This window comes from Cajanus cajan, chromosome 5 (genome assembly GCF_000230855.2).
Source record: "Cajanus cajan strain Asha chromosome 5, NIPB_CcT2T_4, whole genome shotgun sequence".
NCBI classification, from domain to species: Eukaryota; Viridiplantae; Streptophyta; class Magnoliopsida; order Fabales; family Fabaceae; genus Cajanus; species Cajanus cajan.
In genome coordinates, this window is record NC_138521.1 from 26,587,819 (window position 1) to 26,603,886 (window position 16,068).

At 32.2% G+C, this 16,068-nt stretch overlaps 1 protein-coding gene across 2 annotated transcripts; it reads left to right on the forward strand.

Annotated features, from left to right (window-relative positions):
* Positions 1-8,313: 8,313 nt before the first annotated feature.
* LOC109790479 (DnaJ (DUF3353)) lies at positions 8,314-11,357 on the forward strand. Of its 2 annotated transcripts, none has more exons than XM_020349633.3 (5): positions 8,314-8,467; positions 9,306-9,480; positions 9,587-9,690; positions 10,336-10,780; positions 10,978-11,357. In XM_020349633.3, the coding sequence occupies exons 2-5, from the start codon at positions 9,338-9,340 to the stop codon at positions 11,132-11,134; spliced, it is 849 nt and encodes a 282-aa protein (XP_020205222.1). In that variant the 5' UTR covers positions 8,314-8,467; positions 9,306-9,337; the 3' UTR covers positions 11,135-11,357. The 2 variants fall into 2 exon arrangements, with proteins under 2 accessions (XP_020205222.1, XP_020205224.1); XM_020349635.3 differs by having other exon boundaries at positions 8,334-8,467; positions 9,297-9,480.
* The last annotated feature ends 4,711 nt before the right edge of the window (positions 11,358-16,068 follow it).

Here is a 16,068-nt window from a genome sequence, read left to right on the forward strand (position 1 = left end):
ATCCACTTGGCCTTTTTGGACTCAACCACATAAAAACTTTGATGCATTCTCATAGCATTTTGCTTTACTGCATTTTTACAATATCTTTATTCTCAAACTCCAATCCAACTTATAAATCTTGGTCAATTAACCAAGTACTAGGCACATCCATCCTCGTGATATCTTCCTAATTTAGATTATTCCAATTGATATTAGTGTAATGAGATAAATTACTCTAAAATTGACTTCCACCTATTTTCATAATAATAAATATAATCATTTTAATATAATTTATTTCAACTCAATTTTTTTAAACAAGTAACAAACATTATTCACAAATTTAATTTTTAAATGTTACCTTCTATAGATGGATAAATTGAAATTGGTTCAACCATTAGACTACGAATAATAGCATCTGACTCCACCTCACTATCAGATGCTTCACAATCATCTATTTTATCTTCATTTGATTCATCAACGCTTTCATATGATAATGAAACTTGATAGTCTTCATCCACTTTGTCATCTTCATCCTCATCTCCATCTCTTGTTATCAATGGTGATCATTGAATTGACAAATTTTCTAATGGAATTGTTGAAGATTCTTTTATGCCTATTTCAACATATAATTTCATTATTGACATGACATTTTGACTATGAAATGCTTCTATCATGCATTGTACGTTATAACACCCCAATTTTTATTTTATTTTTATTTTATTTTATTAAGGGTATTTTGGTAATTTTAATAAATGTATAGGGGTGATTTAGTAGCTTGGAACGAGCCTTTCCAAACTACCAAAATGTATGTGAGTTAGTAGCCCAGAACGGGCCGTTCTCAAGTTGGAACGGGTCGTTCCGGACTATTAAAACTGCCTATAATCCTAAATGGGAATGGGCTTGGAACGGGCTGTTTCCAAAATTATGGTCGTTGTGAGTAATAAATGCACACTAGAACAGGTCGTTCTGGTTTGAGAACGGGCCGTTCTGGATGTGATTTTTACCCATGATTTAAGCGTCCAGAACGGGTCGTTCCGAATTTGGAACGGGCCGTTCCAGCGAAGCTTAATGCCTATAAATTGAGCTCTTTACTACTCCCAAAAAGCACACCTCTCATTTTCTAATTTCTTTTCTTCTGCTCTCTCTTCTTTTCCTCTACTTTCTGCTTTAGACCGAGGGGAACCCAGCAAGGGAGATCAACCAGATCTTGTGTAGGTTCAGCTTCTACATATCCAGGTACGGGGGAAAAGTGGATTATTTATATGTAGAGTTACATGAGGGAATTGGGTAGAGGAAAAACCCTTAGGATTATGAGTAATTTTATAATTATTTCTGTTTGGAGAATTATTGGCCTTATGTGATTCTGTATGTATTTAGGACTATTAATATATGATTAATTTGTAAAAATGATGCTCTGGGAGAGAGAACGAAATTATAGAAAAGTGCCTGTAAGCTAGGTTTTGGAAAAATTGGATTATTTCTGTTTGAGGAATTGATGATCCCATTAGATTCTGTATGTGTTGAGGATTAGAAATATATATTTAATTTGTAAGAATGATGATCTGAGAGGAAGAACGAAACTGTAGAAAAGTGCCTATGAGTTAGGTTTTGGAATAATTGGAGGTTTTACTGTTTATGTTAAAATTATATTAAATTGATAATTCCATTGCTTATTATATTAATTTATGAATGTTATTGTTATATTATTTGATAAGAATTGATGATCTAGATATGAATTGCTCGAAGGGTGTGTAAACCCTTATTTTGTTGGACTTATCTGTTGTGTATGTGATATGGAATTGTGTATGTAATATGGAATTGAGATATGAGATGAGATGTTGTGTGGATATGATTATGATTGTGATTGTGGTTCCTCACACTAATGACCAGGGATGAGACGAACCTTGAGTAGTGATGCTTCAAGGACGAGTGTGCCCCTGACATGGTGTGGGATGAGTGAGACAATTAACACGCATCACTTATGTCAAATATGGCAGCCCTGACATAGGGTTAATTGCAAGACTTGTGTGGATTGTAATGTGATTGTGGTTCCTCACACTAATGACCAGGGATGAGACGAACCTTGGGTAAGTGATGCTACAAGGACGAGCGTGCCCCTAACATGGTGTGGGATGAGTGAGGCAATTAACCCGTATCACTTGTGTCAGTTGTGGCGTGGCCTTGACATAGTGTTAATTGTAAGATTTATGTGGATTGTGATGTATTGATGTAATTGTGAATTGAGATGTGAAAATGATGAATGATTGATAAATTATGATATATATAGATGCTTGTAAATATTTTATTAAGTAATGAGTTATGATGAGATTACATTATGGTGTGTTTGTATGTGCCTTGCATATAGATATTTTCTTTTCTCACCGTATAAATTGTGGATGTTTTAGGTGAGGAGGATCCGGCTACGAGTGGCATCTAGAATGCCAACAGTTGAATTGTGGGTATGCTTTGATATTGTGACATCGGGGCAGAGGATTTTTTTTAGGACATAGATTTTTTATATGGATTTGGAATTGTAAATATTATTTTTGAAAACAATTTGTAAACTCTTGCGTTTCATTGTTATTATTGTGGTTATTGAACAATAATTTTGAAGATTCTCATGTGAACCCTTTTATCGAAATTGAAAAAAATTTATTTGTAAGTTTTCATTATTACAATATATGTGTTGGGGTAGTAAGGGTGTCACATACATCATCATCGTCGCTCAATTCCAATGAAGAATATACCTCACCTTCATGGTGTGGAACTACAAATCTATACGTTATAGATAATATCACTTGATCTGGCTTAAGACGAAATTTATTGTGAATCATTTTCTTTAATATATCCAAAGTTAAACTCCATTTAATATACATTCATTTTCTCGGCCCATTAAATGTAACACTTTCAGGACTTTCAAACATCCTTCCAATGTAAATATAAGTTATAATTAGATCCATAATAATTGAAAAAAAATAATTTAATAGTACAAATAACTATAATTTTTATTTCAAGTACAATAAAAGTTTACTCATAAATTTGAATACAAAGCTCCAAATATTATACGGATGATTTCAAATGTCACAAAAATGCAAGTGTTGTGTTAGGGTATGTATATATACTACAATGGTCGTTATGAACTATAGTGGCACCAATTAATATTTTAATAAAAAAAATTATTTATAATTTTTCATTTTTTAATATGATATTTATTTATTTTTTTTAAATGTGGAAATGAATTTATATGTAGAAAATTTATATATAAATTAACTTTTTTTAAAAACATTAATATGTTAAAAAAATTAAACAAACTAATTTTAAAAAAAATTAAAATGAAGTAGTTACGATGCATAACAACCCTTTTAAATATTAAAAATATTTATTTAATTAATATTTTTACTTATTTAATAATTTGTTAAATTTTTATATTCGTTATATATATAACAGTATTAAATTCATACAAAAATATATATATTTTTTAAAAATTATACTATCCTTAAAAATTTATAAATAACTTAACTTTTTTTACAATATTAATATTTTTAAAATTTAAATAAACTAAACTTATTTTTAAAAAAATTAAAAAGGGGCCATAGCGACCCGTTAAAAATTTAAAAAATTATTTTATTTATTTAATAATTTGTTAAAAATTTTATTTAAGTTCAAATAAATAAAAAATTTAATCTACATTCTTTAATTTATATTTATGTTCGTTATATATATATATTAATGATTATTTTACATTGTAAAATTAAATTCATACAAAAAATTGAATTGTATTTTGATTTTATATTTTAAGAAATTATAGTACCTTGAAAAATTATAAATAAATTAACTTTATTTTAAAAAATGTTCATATGTAAAAAAACATTAAAAGAAAAATTAACGTAGAGTAGTTATGATTCATAGCGAATCTTCTAAATATTAAAAAATATTTATTTAATTAATATTTTTTATTTCATAATTTATTAAAAAATATATTTAAATTAAATTAAAAATAAAAAAATTTAACTTACATTCATATATTTATATTTATATTCGTTATATATATATATATATATATATATATTATAAAATGAAATTCATAAAAAAAATAAATTTTATTTTTTAACAAATTATATTATTCTTAATAATTTATAAATAAATTATTTTTTTAAAACATTAATATTTAAATTTTTAAATAAATTAAACATTATTTTAAAACAAAAACTAAAAAAGGTGGTAAATATTAAAAAAATATTTTTATTTTTATTTATTTAATAATTTATTTAATAATCAAAGTGTTCATATTTTATTATATTTTAAAATATATATATTACGTTAATTTTATTTTATAAGAATAAAGTATTAAATTATCTTATATTAATATAAAATTTTTGTATATATGATGATCTAAGAGTAAAGAATTTTCAATCTAACGGTTAAATTTATAAAATTTTTATATAATATAAAGTTATTAAGCGGTGTAATACTTAATAAAAGTTATATCGGTGTGGTTTGAACCCTCCTCTCTCTTTAAAAATTGAATTTATTTATTACTTTATTTTTTAAGAAGTTATGTTAGCCTTAAAATAAATAAAAAAATTATTTTTTTTAAAATTTTATATGTTAAAAATTTAAATAAATTATTTTTTACAAAAAATAATTAAATAGTGTCGTTCTGACTTATAACTACTCTTTTAAATATAATTTTTTTCCTGATCTGTAATATTTTATTTTATTTAGTTGTTATAGGCTGTAGTGATTTCATGAAAAAGAAAAATAAACTGTTGTGTGTAAAAAGAATAAGCTCTTGTGTGTCGTTATAGCTGGTAATGTGACACTCTGACTACCCCAACTAGGGATGGCAAATTTACCTGTACCCGCGGGTAATACCCGAACCCGTCCTGACTTTGACGGAGAATACCCGGTTTGACCGGGTACGGGTACGGGTACGGGTAAAACCCGATATATTAAATTGGGTACGGGTACGGGTACAGGTATGTACTTACCCGCCCCGTACCCGTACCCATACCCGTCCCCATTCCAATTTTTAATTTAATACCCACTTTCAATTTAATTATATTAAATAATTTTAATATTTTATTATGTGTGATTATTTATTATAATATGAGATAGAGAAATAACCTAATTATAATTATAATATAATTAAAAAAATAATTTAAAAATATTATATTTTTTAAAAATAAATAAAAATAAAAATTTTGACGGGTACGGGTACAGGTACGGGTATACCCCATACCCGACGGGGACGGGGATGAGAATGAAAATCACATACCCGACGGGTACGGGTACGGGGACGGGGATGGATTTGGCTCGCGGGGACGGGGACGGGTATCATGAAACCCGTACCCGCCCCGCCCCATTGCCATCCCTAACCCCAACACATATATTGTAATAATGTAAATAAATTAAAGAAATAAATTTTTCAATATTGGTAAAAGGGTCTACATAAAAACCTTTATAAATGTTCTTCAATGTTCAAAATAATTAAAAATAAAATTTGGAAAATAAAACATAAGAATTTACAAATTATTTTCAAAAGAATAAGTATAACTCCAAATACATATACAAAATCTGTCATAAAAATCTTCTGCCCCGATGTCACAATATCATAGCACACTCATAATTCAACTGTTGACATTTTAGATGCCACTCATAGCCGGATCTTCCTCACCTATGCCATGCTCACGCCACCCCTGTAGCATTTCTTGCCCAAGGTTGTACCACGTCGACATACATGTTAATTGCCTCACACGTCACACACTATGCCATGCTCACGCTACCCTTGTAGCATCTCATGCCGAAGGTCGTGCCACATTGACATAAGTGTGAAGATATCCACAATCACATCACATTTAATTTATACTAATTTCTACACACAAATCTTGCAATTAACACTATGTCATGCTCACGCCACCCTTGTAGCATATCTTGCCCAAGGTTGTGCCACATCGACATACGTGTTAATTGCCTCACATGTCCCACACTATGTCACACCACACCAATAGCTTCTCATGCCCAGGTTCGTGCCACGTTGACATAAGTGTGAGGATATCCACAATCACATCACATTTCAATTCATACCAATTGCTACACACAAATCTTGCAATTAACACTATGTCATGCTCATGCCACCCTTATAGCATCTCTTGCCCAAGGACGTGTCACGTCGATATACGTGTTAATTGTCTCACACGTCCCACACTATGTCATGCTCACGCCACCCCTGTAGCTTCTCATGCTCAAGGTTGTGCCACGCTGACATAAGTGTGAGGATATCCACAATCACATCACATTCAATTCATACCAACATACTAGCATCACAATTAAATCATCAATTAAACCATAACACCTTAGAACATCAAAACAACATTCGTCTTCCTTTGACAACTATCAAAGAAAAAAAAACATAGAGGGTTATACTCATCCAAATAAGTTCAAACCTATCCAAAAAGAAACATAAGAGGATAATCTACAACTCTTATGAAGACATGAAATCAAAAAAATCATCTACTTAGCTAAAAATGTCAAAAAGCGCAACAGATGTAATCCACGTTGACAGCTTGACGCCTGTTCACTAAAACAACTATATATAGAGTTCTAGACATTCTTTTTGAGTGATTCCAAAACCATTAAAAATATAACACCCAAAGATAAAACTTTTGTGAAAAACATGGAGCCTAAAAATATAGTTAAGGTCACCTAGGATGGCTGACAACACGAAACTTAATCTTTCGGACACTAGAATGGAGACCGAACTTATAACTCTCGCATAACTCAATCAATTCTTAACATTTTTACACGATTCTAGAGTCTAAATTATAGCCCCAAGTGTCTACTTTCTAACCCAATAAACGAAAATTGATTTGGTTAATAAAACAGAAAGATACAACAAAAATACTAAGGTACATCCACAAGGAAAAATCTCTCAATTACTCATCAATTCATATAATTAAGGGTGTCATCGATCTACAAGAACCCTAACTTATAGAGCACATCCCAATAAATCCAATCATCCTCTAAATCATCAATTTTACCAAATAATATCACAACCAAATTTATAAATAAATATGAAACACGATTGAATCATCAATTTCACAAAATAACTTACCAATTATCAAAACCCCAATCCCTCATAACTCACAAACATATTTCAAACAACTCAATTTTTCTCTCAGAACATCAATTTTAACAATTCTTCACATATTCATAATCATCAACATATACAAAATCTCATTATACCAATAACTCTTCAGACAAAAACAATTATAAAATTATTAAAAGTTTCACGAGAGTTCTTCCCCACCCATTCCCTCATGTGACTCTACACATAAATATCCTATTTTCTCCCGTATCTGGTTGCGTTAATCAGAATACTTTTGATGTAGAGGAAGTTGCTCCTAATCTCTTCTTAAGCACTCCTCCTCAGAGTTCTTGTTTTTCCTTTTTCTTTTTCTTACTCCTTTAGAAAATGCTAAATGAGACTAATGAAAATTAATTTACTAACCCCTTCTTTACATTCCTTCAGGCCGGGTCAACCCAATTCATTACCCTTTCCGACCCACTTCTCTTTTTCCTCAAAATAATTAAATAAAATAAATATATATACTATATAAAATATTTTTTCTCTATACTAATAATAATAATATTTTTCTGACAAAAAATATAATAATATAATTTCAATATTAAAATATCATATAAAATCAACATTTTAGATTTTAAAATAAAATATATAATTTATTAATTCCTGAATTATCCCTTAAAACATATAAATAATTATTTAAAATGCTAATAAAATACTCATTTAATACGTATAAAATAATTATCCAAAACAATAATTATTTAAAACGTACAAAATAATATTTCTATAATTATAAAAATAATTCTAACTAAATATTATATTATAATAATAATAATAATAATAATCTTTTTTTGAAAAATGAAGTATTACGAGTAACGACTTTAGTTGGAGCACTATTGGCTCTAACAATCTTTACTTCATGACTTCTTAAAAAAAAATTGATATGTAACATTAGAGTCACTATAGACCATAACAAAATAGTTCCAAAGATGTCAATAATTTTAAAACAATCCAATTTACTTAATTAATTTTTAAAATAATTTCCCAATCACACAAATGTAAGAACCTTCTCGTTTCCTATTTTTTAATTATAAAATTATCACTTTATCTTCAATTCCTTTCATGTTTTTCTTATATATAATTTTTTTTCTTCTAAAAAGTCGTGTGTTATATACAAAATAATTGAAAATTTTCAAATTAAACATAAAAAATAAAAAATGAAAAGAGAAGAAAAAAAAAATGCAAGTAAATATACCCTATTTGTTACCCTTTTGATTGTTTGGGTGGAGCAGGGTTTTGGTTTGGGTCTGGCTGGTTCGGCACTTTCGCTATCCGTTCATCACATGTCAAAGCTGAAGGAATCCAACACCGTCTGAACTCTTAACACCCTTTGTTTTTTCACTGGTAACCCCAACTTCTCCTTTCAAATCCAATACAATACTTTTATATTCTCTCTCATTCTGCTTTTATTCTTCCATTTCTATGTCAATTCAATTCTTCTACTTTCATTTCTGCTTCCATATTCTCATATTTATTTGCCCCTCTTTGCTGCGCTTTCTTCTTTTTCATAATTTTTCTTATTGTTAATCGGGTCAGCATTTTAAGTTGTGCTTGCTGAAAATTAAGGTACTGGATTTTTAAAACAATGAAATGCGGTTGTGGGCCACAATTTAAAACCTAGGGTTGCAACTTAGTATGAACTAGTTGGTATATGATAGTACTAGATATGTTGGTAGTGCTAAGTTGCATTGTAGATAATTAGCTGGTTAAAGTTCTTTGCAGTGAACAATTCGAGCAAAATATTTAAGTTGGATCTTCTTATCTGGCAAGAAAAGTAGGAGGAAAAATGGTGGTATGTTGAATCAGAACTTTAGAGACTGACTTTTGGAATCTAAGAATTGATAGATTAGGTATATGATGATATTGATAACAATTGGTTTGTAATGCATGATAATTGTCCTACTTGTTTTTTTATGGGTCTGTGTGGATAAACTTGTCCAAAAGCACTTATAGGAGGAAAAAAAATAGAAAGGAAAATTGAAATAAACTTTTCTATATGCTAAGCTTAGCTTATATACAAGTTAAAAACAAGATTTTGGAGAAACTATTTGTAGAGAGCTTCTAAAAATTATCCAAACAGGCCATATCTGGTGCTGCAATCTTTGTCCATTGTTGTTGATTTTCTTTTTTTGAACCTTGAAACATCAAGTGGTGATCACAATTTCTCACAAAGCGTAAACAGGTAGATCATATTGACAGAGGATTTTAGTAGCAATGACTGCATCTAGTTTGAGTGGTTGTACCTCAAGATGTCCCCAGCTACCTTTTGCTCCCTTGGGATCACGCCATGTTCGGGTTATGGCCTTTTCTGTGGCTGGAAAATGGAAACAAGGGATAGAGTTAGTCCAGGTGGAAAGGTATGTGTTAAGAACAACTACCTCTTGAACTTGGAACATGATGTAAGGTTCTGCTAAGTTGAATGGATGAACAATTCATTATTTTCCTCACCTTCTCACTTTACAGAACAAGCTTTATGTCTCCAATACTAAAAAGCAATGGACGACAAGTTCAGTTGATCAAAAGTGCAATGGATGCTTCATATGGCGATATGGCTAATGATTCTTCTGGTAATTTTCTTTCTTGAAGATCTCAATTTTTATATTTTATGATACAGAAAATGTCACTGCTAGGGCATTGATCAAATAAGTAAAACTGGTATATTAGGTACTAGGGAAATGGTACTTTTCCCTGAAGCAATAGGTTAGTAAAAATAAAATTAAAATTGAAAATGATTATGTGATCATAGTGGATGTTTGGTCCTCTCCTGAATGCTAGACTAGGAATTTTCTTGTGCTTTTATTCATTGGATTGTTGAATTGCAATCATATCATCATTTTTAGTATTATTTAAACACATCATTCATAGATCTTGGTGTTTTCGAGAGGCATACAATGATAAAAATAGAATGACACCTTACCAGCTGGGGAGGCTAGGTGGACTGGCTGTTAAAGATTGAAAAGGAAACTGTTTTTCAGCCTTTTATTTTTGTGGTATAAAACTTTTTTTTTTCCAGATTAATAACTACTTCATGGGTAATAGATTTTGCCTTGTTGTTTGTCCATAATGACTTTTTCTCTTCATTCCGACCCACAACTTTCTTTTTGCTGAAATCTGTGAAATATATTACTTGCATGTCATAGTGGGTTCCTTTAAAACCAATAATATAGTACTGCTTAGCTTATCATTTTTCTGATCTTTTGCTGCAAATGCAGCTGTTTTTCCAAGAATTAATGTGAGAGACCCATATAAACGACTTGGAATAAGCAGGGAAGCTTCTGAAGATGAAATTCAATCAGCAAGGAACTTCCTTATTCAAAAATATGCTGGACACAAGGCAAGTGTAGATGCAATTGAGTCAGCACATGACAAAATAATCATGCAAAAGTTCTATGAGCGGAAGAACCCAAAAATTGACATTAAGAAAAAAGTGAGGGAAGTCAATCAATCCCGATTTGTTCAGGCTGTCCGAGGCAGATTTCAAACTCCATCTACAAAATTCATTATAAAAACGTCACTAGCATTTTTGTTACTTGGAGTTTTAACTGTACTCTTTCCAACTGAGGAAGGGCCAACTCTCCAGGTAGCATTATCTCTGATCGCTACAATATATTTTATATATGATCGGCTGAAGAGCAAGATACGAGCTTTTTTATATGGGTATGTACATAAAGATATCTCTTATTTTTTCAAATATGTTAAGAATATATTCCGTCAGATCATGATTTGTTATTTTTCAGTGATATCTCATGGTGTGAACATTATGATGCTAATATCATCGTGCCCTTCTTTAGAATTTGATGCATTTGTGGCTTTTCTCTTTAGGTTTTCCTTTTTAAAATGGTGCTTTGATGCAGGGTTGGAGCATTTGCTATCTCGTGGCTGTTGGCAACCTTCTTGATGGTGTCAGTAATTCCTCCTATTACCTTACTCAAGGGACCAAGGGCATTTGAAGCGATCTCATCATTGATAACATATGTCTTATTATGGATATCATCTACCTATCTTAGGTGAAGAGGATTTTAAAGCAGAAGACCAGATTTTGGAGTGGAAGTTCACACAATGTTATTGCTTACCTTATTTAGATGTGGAATATAGCTTAGAGAAGGAAAAAAAAATGACATAGCTTATTTTTTTTGAATGAACAGATGTTTGTCTTTCTTGATTAAATATTTGAATGAGCAAACGTACTGGAATTTTTTAGAAGTGAAAATGAATGTGTTTTGTTCATTATGGATATGAAAGTTTTAGCTTTCAAATTTACTTATATCCGTTTCATGGAGGTCTTTGTCTCCTTAGATGAGTCTAACTTATCCAATTAGTTGTGATCCAATGTAATCCAATTAGTTGTGATCCAATGTAATCACCAGAGATCGAAGGTCTACAAATTTAAAGTTTACATACATTATTATTGAACATCTTTTCATTTTCAATTGTAAGACCTAAGTTAGGTCCTATGATATCCAGCTCTTATGGAGAATATTTGTGGTCTTTATACAAAAGAGTCCTAAAAATACTTATCTTAGGCCTGTTTCGGCTGCCCTTTAGTTTTGAGTTATAAAAATGTCAAAACTTAAAAGCAGTTTTTAGTTTAGTTTCTTTTTAGTTTTAAACTACTCAATCAATCTTATAATTTTTCTTTAAAATATTTACTAAAACAGTGCTAGACTTTTCACATGACACGAGGCTATGACAAGAGGAGAGTGAGAGATAAACATACTGATATAGTTTATAAGCAAGCTCTTCTTATTGAGTTGGGTCATATATCTATGCAAGTACCTGCTGAAGGGATGATAGAGGAATCATTGGTGGAAAGTGGGAGGCCCAAACACACCATCAAGAGGCCCACTAAATTGAGTGACTTTGTTTACTATAAATAAATCTTAATATACAAATAATACTGAATGGGGATACTATTTTGTTTTTACTAATATGATATTGTTAGCACAAGGTGGTTGGACAATCTTACATGTTGAGTCCTTATAAATTTGTAGTGGAATTGGAAAAGAGGTGAATTGAAATTATAATAGAATTATTCTCTCTTGCTTCTTTCTTCCTTCGTCTTTCTTTTTTTGGAGCAAACGCCTGCTCGAAAAGTGCTCTTCTATTTCTACTATAACATTGGTGCTTTCATTGATTCTTCTTCTCCATTTTGTAGATTGGGTGCCATGTCTTCTTCTGCTATTTCTCAAAAACAGTTGGATACTCTCTCCGATTCAATCCATGCTTCCTTGCAACAGTTCATGTTTTCTGTGGGGACCAAGATGGCTAACCTTTGTACCGAGTTTCAACAAACTCACGCGGATTCTGAGTCATCGTTCACACACATTGACACCTCGCTCAATGAAACTCGATGTCCCACGTTTTGATGGTTCTGATCTTGCTGATTGGTTGTTTCGTATTGAAGCTTATTTTGATTATTATGGAACCCCACCAGACACACGATTGCAGATTGTCTCCTTTCATTTGGAGGGACGTGCAGCGGCTTGATTTCAATGGGCCAAGAGAAATGATCTATTCTCTAATTGGCCTTCTTTCATTACCGCGGTTAAACACTGATTCGGTCCTAATGTTTATGAGGATTATGAAGGCAATCTTTCGAAACTCACACAGACGTCATCGGTTGTCGAATTCCAAACTCAATTCGAGGAATTGTTGAACAAAGTTACAGGTATATCGGAACCTCTTCTCATTAGTTTTTTCATTACCGGTCTTCAAGCGGACATTCGTCGTGAGTTACAATTCCATCGTCCAATAACATTGATGGAAGCCTTTCCCATGGCTAGTGCTTATGAAGCTCGAATGGATGATGCAACTGTTACAGTAAAAGGAAGTCCTCGTGGGTCTTCTTCCTTTTGTTCTAGACATGTAACGGGTCGAGTCCAACTGTCAAGTGTAATCGACCCAAGCGAGGTTTCTCGTATTCCAACAACCAAGCCCAATTCTCAAACCGCACATACAACCAAACTTCCACCTCTTTTACCCTCACCGACCCTTCCGATTTGGCGTCTAACACCAACAAAGTTGCGTGATAAGAGAGAGAGCGCGGTCTCTGTTACAATTGCGATAAAAAATTTGGACCCAATCATCGTTGTCAAAGCAAATACTTATTGCTCCTTGGTTGCGAGGATGATGATACTCCTACCAACAAGGAATTGGGAGATCAGGATATGACACCCGAGGATGTTTCTGGTGATATTTCCACCCTTGACACTCTTTCTTGTCAACTTTAGGGCCTCTCTTTACACGTGTTCGGGTCTTTTGGCTCAAAACAATTTCAAGTCTTAATTGATAGCGGCAACACTCACAATTTCATCAAACCCTAATTGGTTGAACAATTGGCTCTTCCAGTAACACCTATTCCTCATTTTCGAGTTTCCACAGGCAGTGGTGCTTTCTTGAGTTGTCAATATAGTTGTCCTACAACGTCTTTGATTATGCAAGGAATTGAATTCACAGTCAATCTCTTTATGTTGGAGATTGAAGGTCCTGATGTTGTTTTCGAGTTTCCTTGGCTCCAATCTCTTGGTCGAGTATCACATGATTACTCAGCTCTCACTATGGATTTTATTTGGAAGGTCAACAGGTGACTCTTAGAGGTGAAACCAAATCTCTGCCGAGTCTAATTTCTATCCATCACTTACAAGCTCTTGTTCACCATAAGGATTCTCCTTTTCTTTTTGAGCTTTCTAGTTTAGTGGTTGATATGGTTACCATTTCATCAGAGTTTGCCTTGCCATTGGACATTTCCCCTGCAGTTCATGATAGAAAAGAATGGCACAATCCAAGAGGGGGGTGAATTGGATTCAATGACCCTTTAAAAATTTATCAGAGTATTTTGGATCTTAATTTCAATCAAAACTTTTCTATGACAGAATTTCCAAATGAAGCTCTTCTAAAGACTTGTTACGAAAATATGAATGCAATATGCTCACTTGATTACAACATAATGAGGTTCAAAAATAATGTTCAATTACATATTTAAACCATCAAGATTCACATACACTTGTTAATCAAGTTTTATCTTGTTTAAAGTTCAACCAAGAAATTACACAATGTAAAAGATAAGGTAGAAGAAGATTGCACAAGTCTTTTATACTGGTTCAGCCACTCCACATGTGACCTACATCCAGTCCTTAATCAACACCTGATTAAGATTTGTTCCACTATCTTTAAGCAAGAAGGTTTACAAGCACAGACACATGCATATACTTCAACACTAAAAGATAACCACTTTCTTGACCCCAAGAAAGCACCCCTTGTAGAACCCACTACAAGAAATCTTACCACTTGAGAAACCCTTCTCAAGATTTTTCACAAAGATTCACAAAGAATAAAAGGAACGAATTCACCTGGAATTCTTGAACAAATCTTTATCTTCCCCTTTCAAGAATATGATGATGATGATCTTCTCACAAGCTTTTCACAAACGTTTTCACTCTTGGATTTCACAAAGAAAACTCTCCAAGATGTCACAAAGACTCACAAAAACGTTTTTCACAAATTGATTATCAGTTCTAACTCTTGTCTGTAGTTTCTCAAAGTTCAAACTATTTATAAAAGTTTCAGACACAGATAATCGATTATTTTAAAGAATAATCGATTATTTTGTTCTTCAGGTTTTCTGGAAACCAACCAAGAACAATATAATCGATTATTTAGCTCGATAATCGCTTATTCCAGAGAGTTGTTCCTGGGATAATCGATTATTTTGGCAAATAATCGATTATTACAGCAAGGCATTCCACTTAGCCTATTAGCTGGAATAATCGATTATATTTAACAATAATCGATTATTTTGAGTTAGTTCTTAAAACTTCATTTTAAGACTCAAAATAACTTTCCAATGTTTTTAACTCATCATCATATACTCTCTACTTAGTTTAGATAAGATTTGATTATGCACAAAGCATATTAAGCACACAAAATATAAAAACACATTCAAAACAATTTATTTCCTAAGCTCTATTACATAGCTCCATTTCATAGCATTTTCTTGACTCTTCTTTGCCTTTGTTTTTGTGCTCCAAGTTGTTGTTGTATACTTGTTGTGATCATCAAAACTCCTTTAAGATTCAAGCTCTCCTAAGCTCAACAGTTCAACCATTATTGCTCAAATACAAGGATCTTTTTCAACACCCTTTAGGCCTACCGCCTCATCGTGTTATTGACCATCGCATTCATTTGATCGCCGGCACCAAACCTGTCAACATTCGTCCATATAGATACCCACACTTTCAAAAATCGAAGATGGAAAAGTTAATTCGCGAAATGCTTGAGCAAGGGATCATTCGACCAAGCCATAGCCCTTTCTCATCTCCTGTTTTGCTTGTTTGTAAGAAAGATGGGTCGTGGAAATTTTGCGTCGATTATAGGGCCCTTAATGCTGCCATTGTGAAGGATAAGTTCCCAATTCCTACTATTGATGAACTCTTGGCTGAGTTGGGGGGTGCCTCAATTTTTAGCAAGCTGGATTTGCATGATGGATATCACCAGATTTGTGTACACTCTAAAGATGTATACAAGACGACATTTCATACTCATGATGGTCACTTTGAGTTTCTTTTTATGCCTTTCAGCTTAGCAAATGCCCCATCGACATTTCAGGCAACCATGAACCAACTATTTTCATCTTATCTTCGAAGGTTCGTCATTATTTTCTTCGACGATATTTTGATATATAGTTATTCTTTGGATGATCATCTTCAACATTTAGAGCTGGTTTTGCATCGTTTATACTCACATAAATTCTATGCTAAGCTCTCTAAGTGTTTTTTTTGCAAGCATTCCATCGAATACTTGGGCCACATTGTCTCTTCTATAGGTGTTCATGCTAATCCTAAGAAGATTAAAGCCATGGTGTAGTGGCCTACTCCCAAAAACATTAAATAGCTATGCGGTTTTTTAGGACTCAAGATATTATTGTCGATTTGTGACTAAATATGCTT